Raw genomic sequence first — 12,175 nt, 5'->3', positions numbered from 1 at the left:
TTTTCACATGATGCACAAAGTGGTTCGGTATATTAGAGCTTTATCAGACAGTTTTATCAGGAATACTAGCTTGACTGCACAAGTGTAGCAAGCCAGCATATAGACATGAAACCTGACATGGATGTTGCAACATTGCAATACCATCTTTCTGGCTTAACATTTTTGTTTAGGGATGTTATAATCTCTGATCTGTTCCTGTGCAGCTCTTGGTAAAAACTTGCAGCATAGAATCTACTGAATAGACAGAAATTCTTAATCCTGCCTTGGAAGAGGAGAGGTAGGGACGTGATGAGGTGCAGCTGGTACCAGTGTTTTGCTCTGAGTTACATGTGTCCTACAAATGCTTTGCTGGTGTGTTTTGCTAAGACAGTTGAAGGGGCAACCTATTCCTGGCTTGGATCTGGCTCGAGGTTTTCATTAGTTTAGATGAAGTGCTTTTTTGGAGTAACATAACCTAAATGAAGAAAAAGGTCCTTTCATGTGGGAATAGAACTATCCACACTGGCTACACTAGTGTAACTGTGCATATTAATTTAATGTAACTTTCCCCATGAAGACTGGCCTTCATATAAGAAAAATGCAATGTATAGGAAAGAAGTAAGGTTAAAATTTATCTGAAGTTATTAGTTTATTTCCTGTGGGAGAAAAAAATGTTCACATTGTAAGTTTTTGCTGTGAAAAAGTAAATAGTTGTAGTAAAATCCAGGTTCTGTGTTTGACAGACAGACTGTGAGATTTCTCTGTACAGCTTATGCAAGGGGAGTGCTCTGTACCAGATTGCAAGTGTGCTGGTAGTACTGGTGCCTTATACACTAGCTTTGATGCAGCAAATTCCTAGCAAATATTCTCTTTGCTGAAGACCCAAGCATACTGTGCTGCTAAAACATAACAATGGGGGCTGACTGCCTCAGGTCCTTAGTAAACAAGGAATAACTATTCATTTTTTATAATATATGATACTAGTACCCCAAGAGGAAGGGTGTTTTCTTTCAATTCATGCACACTGAGCCAATGCCAGTTGGCATCCAAGCAAACTTTATAGTGTAATGTTCATAACAAAAGTTCTTCAAATCCATTTTCTGATATGCTACTAAGTTTTTCCTTTCTAAATAATTAAATGACTGAAACTAAAAAGCAAGCTGTTGGTTAGCATATCTGGATTTTTATTATGGAAAGATAGACTCCTTGGTCCCTTCAGCTGTGGAGAAGTGCAGCTTGCAAAAAAGAGGTCACTGTTCAGTGACCTTTGATCGAAGATTTCACTTCTGTACGTGTTGAGTAGAGCAGCTGTGTGTATTTGCCATGGAAGTGAGTGTCACGTGTTCCTGATTTCTTTTGCATCTACAGCCTTACGGTACTCAAAGCAAAAATAGTTTTTCATTTTATGTTTTCTCGTTTTGTGTCTGTGTGATTGCTTCTTGAGCCGTTGTTTTTGTCTTGTTCTGTGAATGAGACACCTATTCCCAGTAGGTGTAGCTTGAGAGGTGTGTGTGTGGGGGGTCCCCTCTCACACTTTAAAGTCACTGGTGAGTTTGCTTTGTTGTTATGAATCTGATTCACTTACCCCCCAGCAACATCTAGCTTTGGTTATGAGATACTCAGGTTAATTATATGTGGACAAGTAAAGAACAGCAAAGGTGGAGGCTATTTGAAGAGGAGTAAGTTAATTACAGGAGTATGACTGCTGCTCTTCTGTCCACCATGTTGCTCAGAATATTTGCTCAGCCTCTGAAACTGCACGTCAGGTTTGGTGGACCTAATCATTACTTGCATAGGCTATAGTAAAGTGGTCCAGAGCAGACTGACTTTTATATCAATCTGTTAATATTGTCAATTTATAAAATGCTCACGTGCTTGGGATGAAATTTAAGAGGTAGCCTGGAACCTCTGTTAAAGTTCTGATAAAATTCTTTAAAAAGTGTCCGTGGCAGACCCTTCTTTTACTGACTGAATGCTGGTTTGGTGTAACTTTTTGCCTGTGATGCTTGCAGTTTTGTTCCTGAAGCTTCTTTGGGAAGCACTGGCTGATTCTGTCCTCACTGGAGTAATTTCTTTCCAGCTAATTGACACCATGTGACATAAAATAGACATCAGTATAGATGAAGAAAAGCTGAAGTCCATGATTTTCTTTCTTAGTGCTGAGGTCTGTAGTATAGTAAAGAGCTAACATGGTTGAGCTTTGGAGAAGATTGACATAATTCCTGCGTACTGTTGTCATTGTTACTGGTGAAGTGACATGCATTCAGTCAAATTCTTCGCATATTTTGTAATGTGTGAAATTACTGTTGATCCATCTTGTTTGCAGTTTTATTTTTGTTGAGGTGGAAAACAGGTAATAGCGTGTTACACATTTCTTTTCTGCATCCTTTGTGATGATAGCCAGAGGCAGGAGAAAAGATATGATAGAAAGAAAAGAAATGAAGGTACTACTAAAGCATTTTTTTTTCTGTGGTTTGTCTTTCTCCTGCCTTGTGTGAAGAATTAAATAAAGATACTTAAAAACTGAAGCAAAAGCAATTTTAGCATTGATGTTGGTGTACTCTTTAGACATGTAGAGAGTGGAACAATTTGATAATATATTGAATGTGATAGAATATTTCATGACAAGAACTTCTGAAATTGCAAAAGTGTGCTTTGACAGTGTGTCCTTTTTTGTGCTTACATAATGATTACCTAATCAGTTGGATTACAGTGTTTTTGTTTCCTACCTAATAGCAAGAATTAGATTTTAGGATGTGACAAATCTTTCTGGAGGTTTTTATCACTTAGTTCCTCATCAAGGGAATTTGATGTTTGCTATATCCTTATCAGTAGGAAATAACTGATAATAATGAGATTAAATATTCTGAGAGAATTTCTAAATAGCAGGATGCACATTGCTGTGTTCTGTATCTTTGGAAATAGTCTTTCACAGTAAAAGGCTTCTAATTTCACGGTAACACTAGGCTTTTCTTGACAATAAGCAGAAGAAAGTGTGGTGAGAGAATGAATAGCTGGTTAGCTGTGTAAAGTCAGCAGCAAGGGTTTCTCTTTCCTTCAACCTTGCAACGGTTCCACATTAAATGACATTAACCACATTTGCCTGATAAATGCCTCCAAATCCTTTTTGTAGTTTAGGTAAATGGGGCAGTAAAGCAGAGTGCAAACATTCTAGGAAGGCAGTAGGTTTAAAGCCCTGGCAACTAGAGGAGCAGAAGAAAACCCATGACCTGAAGACCCTGATGACTGAAGTTGCAACAGTATCTGCTTCAGCCATAACTAAAGGATTTCAGCAGCAGGGGTTCTGAAGTCATTCACTTCTGTAGTTCAGTATATCTGATATGCAATACCAGCATGCTTTTCAGTTAAGTTGTGGATTGTTCTATGCTTTATATCCTGCTCCCCTGCTGGCTAACCATCAGATATGGAAATGGATCATTTTTTGACAGTTAAGCATATTTTCCATACCCTGCTATAACCGGCCTCTGCTAGGAAATGAAGCTGCAAAGTGATGATTATGAGAGACATCCATCTCAGTTTAGTTAAATTATAAGGACCATTAGGACCAGGTGAGATAGAGTAGCATCCCCTCCTGATTAGCCAAAGGATGTTTTGAACATTAACCTTTACAAATTATGGTGACCTTTCTTAGAGGGAGAATAACTAGATTAAGGGGAAAAGGGATATGTGGAGGGGACACATGGGCACACACACACATGCTGAAATTTCAGGTACATGTTGTTTAACAGATGTGTCTCTGCAGATGAAATTCTAGCATTGAAAAATGGTATCTTGATTATGTTTACAAGGGGAAAGTATTTGACAAGTGGCTCTAAAGGATCCTCTCTTTTTCTTCCCCCTTCTGCTAAGCCTCAGAAGAAGAAGGAGGAAAACCTTTCCAGTGTCCTATCTGTGGTTTGGTTATCAAGAGGAAGAGTTACTGGAAACGGCACATGGTAATTCATACAGGTTTGAAAAGTCATCAGTGCCCGCTCTGTCCATTTCGCTGTGCACGCAAGGACAATCTCAAATCACACATGAAGGTAAGGGACAATTGAATCATTTGAATCATCAATCAAAAAATGATAGTATATCAAAACTGTTTTGACTTTGCAAGAATAAAATCTCCCTAGTTGTTCTACTAGTGATGCCTTTATTTCAGTTAGAGACCATAAAAAGAGAAACAAATAACTTTTTTTCCTTTGCTTGCCTTTCCATTTTACGCAATGTGGAAACTTCCTTGGGTTATGTCAACTTGGTGCAGCAAAAGCTGTTTGTGACTGATTTAGTTCTGGGCTTGGAACTACCAGAAGCAGGACTGTTAGCTGAGGTGTGACACCGTGCAAGCACAGCAGTGCCACTTCTCAAGATGCCAGCTAGTATCTCTGCATGCCATTGCATCACACTAAGCGGGCATTTTCAACTCAGCCAGCACTAGCAGGGGATCTCTCCATGACTTTCTACAGACACGCCTGCAGTTTTAACTTTCTTCCTGCTGTAGTTTTTAACTGCAGGCACTCCAGCAATGAATCATACACACACACACACACAAAGACATTTTATACTGTAATGTTTTGTTTTGAAGGGTTTCCATTATATTTAAAGGGTGCTTTTAACAGCCTTAGTTTTAGGCTCAAACTGAAGATGTTGTTTTGAAGGAAGTAGTACCTGTGTTGATACAGACAGATATAAACATGTAAAGAAACTCTCTGCCCACTTAGCTGAAGTACTATGTGGTTGCAGTATACAAAGCACGTGGTCTTGCAAGCTGGTCATATAACAAGATTGATGAAGTAAAAATGGTACCTGTCCCATTAGCCCATAGATGAAGAAGCTGAACTGCAGAAAGTTTCCCCTGTTAATGCAGTTGAGTTTTATAATAGTGAAATGTTTTATTACAGGTAGTATTTTGTCTGGTTTAGACAAATGGGTGTAACAGAGTATCAGACTGGTGTGGAGTGGGACAGAAATGCCTGTTCAGCTTTTATATATGTTACTGCAGAATTTGAGATCTCTAAACAGGAGTCTTAACCTTGCTTCGGACAAGTAGCTATTCACTTCCATGCAAATGATTCAGACGATTCCACTGATCACAAAAGCAAATCTTGCTGTATTTCAGGTTTTTGCTAGGTCTGGAATCATCCCCCTGAAGTCTGAGGGCTTATCTCTTAACGCTCCTACCATGGATCAGTGCACTATTCCCAGGCATCCTTGGTGTATCATGCTAAATCCTTATTAGGTACAAGTAGGTTTGGTGTTTATGACTCTTTCTTTTAGGACTTGATGTTCCATGTTGACATATGTTTGCACATATGGCCAGCAGGAGTAGATGAGCAACTGGAATGGGAACATGGCATGATTCTATGATAAGAAAGGGGTTTTGGTTTTAGTTATTGACAAGCTGCAAAAGAAGCATGCATCACCTAAAAGCTTGCTATTGCCTGGCAAAGACCTGTTGTTGCCCCCTGTTTTGTCCCTGTCCCTATTATTCCCTGCAGAAATTCTTGTTCTCTGCTTTTTTCTTTTTTTTTTTTTTTTCCTTCTTTTTGGAATTATTATTTGCAAGTTGAGGGCCTGTTCCTTCCTTTTTAGCATGATGATCTCCATAGGTGGTCACAGGTTGAAGAAAATGAGGAACTTTTTCACTGTCTCTCTGTGCTGTCAAACTGATTGCTATCTGAAGCCCTTGTGCTCTTTTCTGCTCCCACCTAACTGAGCTGGTATCATCTTAAAACAGAGCCCTTGTACAAACACGTAACATGTAGCGTTAATTATTTGGTAATACAGTGATTATTACCAAGTAATGCTCAGTTAGACATAGAATCATAGAATCAAGTAGGTTGGAAAAGACCTTTAAGATCATCAAGTCCAACCGTTACCCCAGGACTACCATCACTGAGGTCAGAGTAGGGCCTAGAGTTGCTTGACACAATGTAAGAGATTAAAGCCTCCTTTAGCCTTACTATGGAGGTAAGATCTAAAGTCTGATGAGGAGTCAACGCAGACCCGTCATGCAGGTCATGATATGTGGTCTTCGCTGGTAAAACTGCTTCCTATTTAAGATGAAGGCAGTTATCTTAATAAACTAGACAGCTTCTATTTGCTCTTTTGTCCTTTTATAACCTCATGGATAGGGTGTAAAAAATCACAAGCACAAGAATCTGAAAGACATTATTTTACCTTTATTTCAGTGGGTTTTAATACTTTTTGTCAAGTAGGCCATTCATAAAAACATTCTCTATCACAAAATTGGAGCAGGTGAATGAGGTACAGGCATGTTAGTCATGTGTCCAACAGTGTCAGACATAATTTGAATTCACTTTGGTTAAAGTGTAAATTGATAACAAGATTAAAAATTAAAAAATAACCTTATTTCTTTTCTCATTATAAGAAGGTGCTGCTTTTAAATCTGTATGTAAATTGGCATGAGATTATGGTAACTGACATATATATACTCCAACAGTGTTCAGAATGGAATGAATACACATCAGACATGGTACAGCACAGCTGAGAACTACTTAGCATGATCTACTTACCATCATCTAGTTATGCCAGTCAGGTGTTTCAGTTCTTCTCACTGTCCTATGATCCTTTGGGAGCTACCTGGCTTTATCTCCTTCCTGGCAGGCAACCCATGAAGGTAGAGCTGCCTTTAGCTCTCTGCCCTTCTCTCCTTGCCCATGGGTCAACTACAGCTACAGCTGAAGACATGTTTTTCAAAAGCAAAAAGCCACTCAAAATTAGGGTGTTAGGGTGGTGTTTGTCATTCATTATAAGCCAATTTTTATTCTAGGATACTAGCACAAGCCAAGCTTTTTTCCTTTTGGCTGCTTTTTGGTTTTCAGGTTTTATGTTGTGTTGACAAGGATGACAGGCAAAACCCATTGAGGTGTTCTCTCCAGCTGCAGTCCTCAAAATCAAATAGGGTTGTCTTTGTTTCCTCCTAGGTGGCATAGCCAAGAGCTGAAACACCTCCTCTTTTTTCTAGGTTCTTGTAGGCATTTTCCATTGAAACTGGTTATTTAGAGATTTAATTTCCATGAGTGGTTTGTGCATGTCCATATGGTCCTTCCTTATTGTGTGTATCTTTAGGTTAATGAATAATAACTAAATAATATAAATACTGTGTAATTTTATAGTAATTATAACATATCAAATTGATTGACCCAGAATACAACATTGGCAACATTTTCGTTGTCTTGTTCCCTGCTAAAGAAAATCTTAATAGAGAGCTGTTTTGATTCCAGCCCTAAACTATACTCAGATCTACATGTGCTACCCACCATGTTGATGGAACATTCTTCTAGCAAGGGCACTTTACCAGGACCAGCTCACAACTGGAGGCGAAGAAAGGCAAGAAGGGAAGCACAAGGGAAGTTTCCACACAGACACACAATGAAAAGAGGAGGCTGAACTGTCTGTCTTTTAAGGCACACAGTTTTATCTGTAATTATTATGTTGCACTTAGATTCCACAGTGATAGGTACCTCAGAAAAATCCTAAAATAGACACAGTACGGTGGTTTTGATGACAAATTACAGAACATGCATAACTGTAAATTTTGGCCCTTCTTTCCAGGAATCTGGGGTAGCATCTCAGGACTTGATTGTGGTATCATAGTTTGTGGTATCATGGTTTCCAGAGATGCTGAGAACACTGAAAATGAAGGTGGACAAAAAGAATGGGTGACTGAGACAGGTATTTTGTTGAAGCAGGCAGAAAGGATTATGCTTGACTTCTCCTTTCTGTTTATCTGAACGTATATTCAGTTGGAATATAGTGTTTTCTCTTGAGAATCTTAATGTACTTTTGCAAAAAGGAACGGGAAGGGGCAGTGTAATTCAGCAAGATGCATTCAGGCTTTTCTGTTTTTCCTGGTAGGGAAGTAGGGGTTAAATTTAGAGCAATACCACAAGCATCAGTCAGACTTTGGCCAATTGGTGTCTTTGGATCATGCACAAATCCTCCTCAGCAATTGGTGGAAGAGGCTTGTGAGATCATGCAGATACGTTCCAAGAAAGCAATGGGATATTAGCCTGAGCACTTGGAAAGGGGAATTAGGAAGAGGAACATATGGCCAAAAATAATACCTATAAATGTTCCTTATGCTGCTATATAGACATTAGGCAGAAATGGGTTAGCCAGCTATTCTAGCAGTGGAGAAGTCTGGCATTGCGGACACATGCTGAAGCATGGTGGTATGGCAGAAAATGAGGAAAGGGAAGATTAAGCTTAACAGATAAGTTAGATAGTGGCCGGCAGGTCATGTGATGCTCAACCACGGAATCTTCCTGCTTCTGTTGCTTAAGAAGAGGGACCATGTAGTGTGATCTCAAATTAATGTTCCTGTGTGATATGAAGAGGGTTCTAATCAGCCTCTTGATTAGGGAGAGGCTATTTATTACATGATAGTGGGAATAAGGAAAGGCTCTGACGAATGTAGCTAGATCCTCACTACCCCTTAGTGATTTGCTTTTCCCTCTTTCTTTTCCACATAGGGTCACACAATTGATTAAGTATTCCTCATCCATTTTGATGAAGTACAGGACAGGTTATTTTAAAGTATCTTCACTAGATGAAGGAGGGAGAAGGAGGTTTACTGTATTTTATGGGAGGATTTTTGCATTGGTTTAGGTAAACTTAAAGAGCCCTGGGAGCCACCTGTGGTTCCATTACCTTCCATCCTCTGACAGGAGGTAATGCATCTTGTGCAACTTTTCAACAAGTGAAGTCTGTGCCATGAGCCTCAGACAGGTACCACAAATGATTTGATCTTGTCACTTTTTGCACATGAGACAAGGATAAGACAGGATATGCAATGATACCTTGAATCTTAAAGATAAAAGGAAAAAACCCAAATTTTTTTGTAAATGCCTAGTCCAGCCCTGCAGAGGCACTTCTCCCCCCCCCCCCCCCCTTTGCTTTCAAGCAAAGCAAAGAAATATTTTCAAAAAGAAAATAGTATATAAATAATGTATGTGTCCTGAGGGGGAGGATCTTATCAAAACTAGCACCATAGCGCTAAATTTTTGAAAGTGCAGTATTTTTAAAATGAAGGAATTTATGAGAAATGAGCATGAAATGAAAAAGCAGAGGGGCACATGGTAGATGTGGAATGGAGATCTCTCAAGTATACTCTAATGCAGTCACAGAAGGCAGCATTTTACTAAAAGAGATTTAATAGATAAAAGAAAGTAAAAATCAAACCCCCCAAAAGATCAGGGGGTAGGCAGGTATAGCTGCACAGCCAGGTTGTAGTATTTGTTCACTGTAGTAGTTGCTTAGACAGATGCCCTTTGTGGAAATGTTAATCCACTTCAAAGTTTGTGAGAAAAATAAAACCTATAGTAGGCAAACAAAAGAGTGATAATTAGATCACAAAAAGAAAGCAAAGACTGAGTAGCCATAAGCAAATATAGCAGTGAATGGATTCAGCACCCCAATCCTCTTATGCTCTGATTTTGCGTAGAGATGTAAGTTCTCAGAAAAGACACTTCATCTTACTCTGAGTGCTTAAAAAATAACAGTAAAAACCCCTGTTAAGTTCCACTAACAAAAGGTGAATGCCAATCCTTCCTGTCCTGTGCCTCATAATTAGAAGGGAGTCTGTGCAAAGCATTACCCCAACTTTAAGGAAAGGGAAAAGAAAATATCTATCTCACCAATAACACAAAATTGCAGGAGGTGCTGCTGTTTCTCTCAACCCTACTCACCATTTAATTCTGTTAGGTGGGATCACGTGTATTTGTAACTGTGGTACATCTGTATGGGCCAGTGTGTCCTTCCTAGGATGTCAGTTGGTGGGTAAATCAGCAGGGCTGTTGCTTTTAAGTATGAAAAGTTGATTTTAAAAACTGCTTATGATACCGGAAACATTAGTATGTCAGTAAAAACCTAACAGAAAAAAAACCCCACGGTGATACGAATAATGTGATAGGGGCATATGATGTCTGTAAAAGAAAATCATGTGCTCTTCTACTCTGATGTTCTGAGCATGTCAGGAAAATCATGGACTTAGGGAATCGATTGAAATTTATTTGGTCTTTAAAAAAGCCTTTGGCAAAGCTTCTCACTGAGAAGCTGCCAAATAAATTAAGCAATGTGATGTACTATGGCAAATTAGAAATTCACCAAGAGACAGTAAAACAAAGGGTAGGCAGGAATTAGCAATTTTAAGCATGACGGAAGGCTAACAGAGAGGTATTCCATTACTAAGTGGAATTGTGTGTATTTTAGCAAATGTGATCTGTGCAAAATGATGTCTGTGGGTAAGAGAATTGTAGACAATACAACCTTGTGTGCATGAATCAAAATCTGAAAAGGTAAAGCTTAAAAGGGAACGAAAAGAGGCTGTCTGACAGATCAGCAAGGGGCAAATGAGGTTATTGTTGACAAATACAAGGTACTGCACATTGGAAACAAGAGCCTAATAATGCACCTGCTTGTCTGATATAATGAACTACTCAGGGAAAATATCTGCGAATCATTGTAGACAGTTCAATGAAAGCCTTTTCTTAGCATGTGCAGCAGTGGTTAAAAAAAAGTACATTAGATACTTGAATGTCTATAGAATAAAGCAGAAATAACCCTGAAAATATTACAATGCTGTTATTAACATATGGTGTGCTGCCACTTACAATACTCACTTTTGGTCACTGCGTCAAAAAGACGTGTCAGAGATAGTAGGGATTTTAAAAGCTGGCAATCAAAATGATTACTGTGATGGCAAGAACACCTATGGAAGAAAGAAGCTGAAAAGAATGAGACTGCCAGGAGGGTGAGAGAGGTGTGATCAAAAGTGTGAGGTGTGATCAAAATAATACATGTGATGGAGAAGATAAATGGTCTCTTTTTCTTTTTGTCTTGTGAGAATGAGGAGGCAGCAAGAGAAACTGAAAGAAACAAAGAAATGGCTAATAGATAATTATTACCCAAGTGCTCAGACTAGTCCTGAAGTTCGTAAGGAGCATTGTTGTGGTTTAAGCCCAGCCAGCAACCCAGAACCATGCAGCCTTTCACTCATTCCCCCTGCTTCCTCCTCCATTCCTGGAGGGATGGGAAGGAGAATCAAAATAATGTAACTCCCACAGGTTGAGATAAGAGCAGCGCAGTAACTAAGGTATAACACAAACCACTACTGCTACCACCAATAATAATAATGATATGGGAAATAACAGGGGAAGGGAAAACTGCTCACCACATGCTGACCGATACTCAGCCTGACCCGAGCAGTGATCTAGCCCTTCTGGATGACTGCCCCCAGGTTATACACTGGGCATGACGTGCTGTGGTATGGAATACCTCTTTGGCTAGTTTGGGTCAGGTGTCCTGTCTCTGCTTCGTCCCGGCTTCCACTCCTCCCTGGTAGTGCATGAGATTCAGAAAGTCCTTGGTCAGAGTAAACATTACTTAGAAACAACTAAAAACATTGGTGTTATCAGCGCTGTTCCCAGGCTGAAAGTAAAAAACACAGCACTGCACAAGCTACTAAGGCTGAGAAAAATGACTGCTACTGCTGAACCCATTGACAAGCATATAGTTCTGTTGAAAATTACTGCATATGTCATAGCAAGCACACAATGAAAAAACTGTAGAACCATGAAGTATTGAGACCAGGAAGCCTGTAGGGTTAAAATAAAGATGATGCAAGTACTTTGTACAGTCAAACAGGACATCCAAAATGAAATGAAACAAATTCAGAAGGGAGAAGACCTAAAATGTTTCTGATATAAATCAGAAAGTCGGTTTGTTACATTTTCGAATAACCATTCTCTCTGAGCAGGTTGTGCGCTGCAGTTTGTTGCGCCATAATTCAGAGAGATCATAGAATCATAGAATAGTTAGGGTTGGAAAGGACCTTAAGATCATCAAGTTCCAACTCCCCTGCCATGGGCAGGGACACCTCACACTAAACCATGTCACACATGGCTCTGTCCAGCCTGGCCTTGAACACTGCCAGGGATGGAGCATTCACAACTTCCCTGGGCAAACCACAGTGCCTCACCACACTTACAGTAAAGAACTTCCTCCTTATATCCAATCTAAACACCCCCTGTTTTAACCCGTTACTCCTTGTCGTACCACTACAGTCTCTAATGAAGAGTCCGTCCCTAGCATTGTTATAGGCCCCCTTCAGATACTGGAAGGCTGCTATGAGGTCTCCACGCAGCCTTCTCTTCTCCAGGCTGAACAGCCC

General features: G+C 39.6%; 1 protein-coding gene across 5 annotated transcripts in view; it reads left to right on the top strand.

The window, feature by feature from the left end:
• The window catches only part of ZNF827 (zinc finger protein 827), a 107,847-nt gene that overhangs the window by 27,427 nt on the left and 68,245 nt on the right, over positions 1 to 12,175 (top strand). For 4 of the 5 annotated variants that reach the window (XM_061354146.1, XM_061354144.1, XM_061354148.1 and 1 more), the window contains exon 3: positions 3,850 to 4,022. In XM_061354146.1, coding sequence (XP_061210130.1) covers positions 3,850 to 4,022 — 173 coding nt within the window. The remainder of the gene's footprint in view (positions 1 to 3,849; positions 4,023 to 12,175) is intronic. The other variant, XM_061354145.1, reaches the window with a different exon arrangement.

This window comes from Neopsephotus bourkii, unplaced genomic scaffold (genome assembly GCF_033783945.1).
Source record: "Neopsephotus bourkii isolate Nb327-2 ecotype Australia unplaced genomic scaffold, CSIRO-AGI_Nbou_v1 NB_718, whole genome shotgun sequence".
Classification (NCBI taxonomy): Eukaryota; Metazoa; Chordata; class Aves; order Psittaciformes; family Psittacidae; genus Neopsephotus; species Neopsephotus bourkii.
Note: the sequence above shows the minus strand (reverse complement) of the source record. Positions and strands in the feature narration are given on the sequence as shown.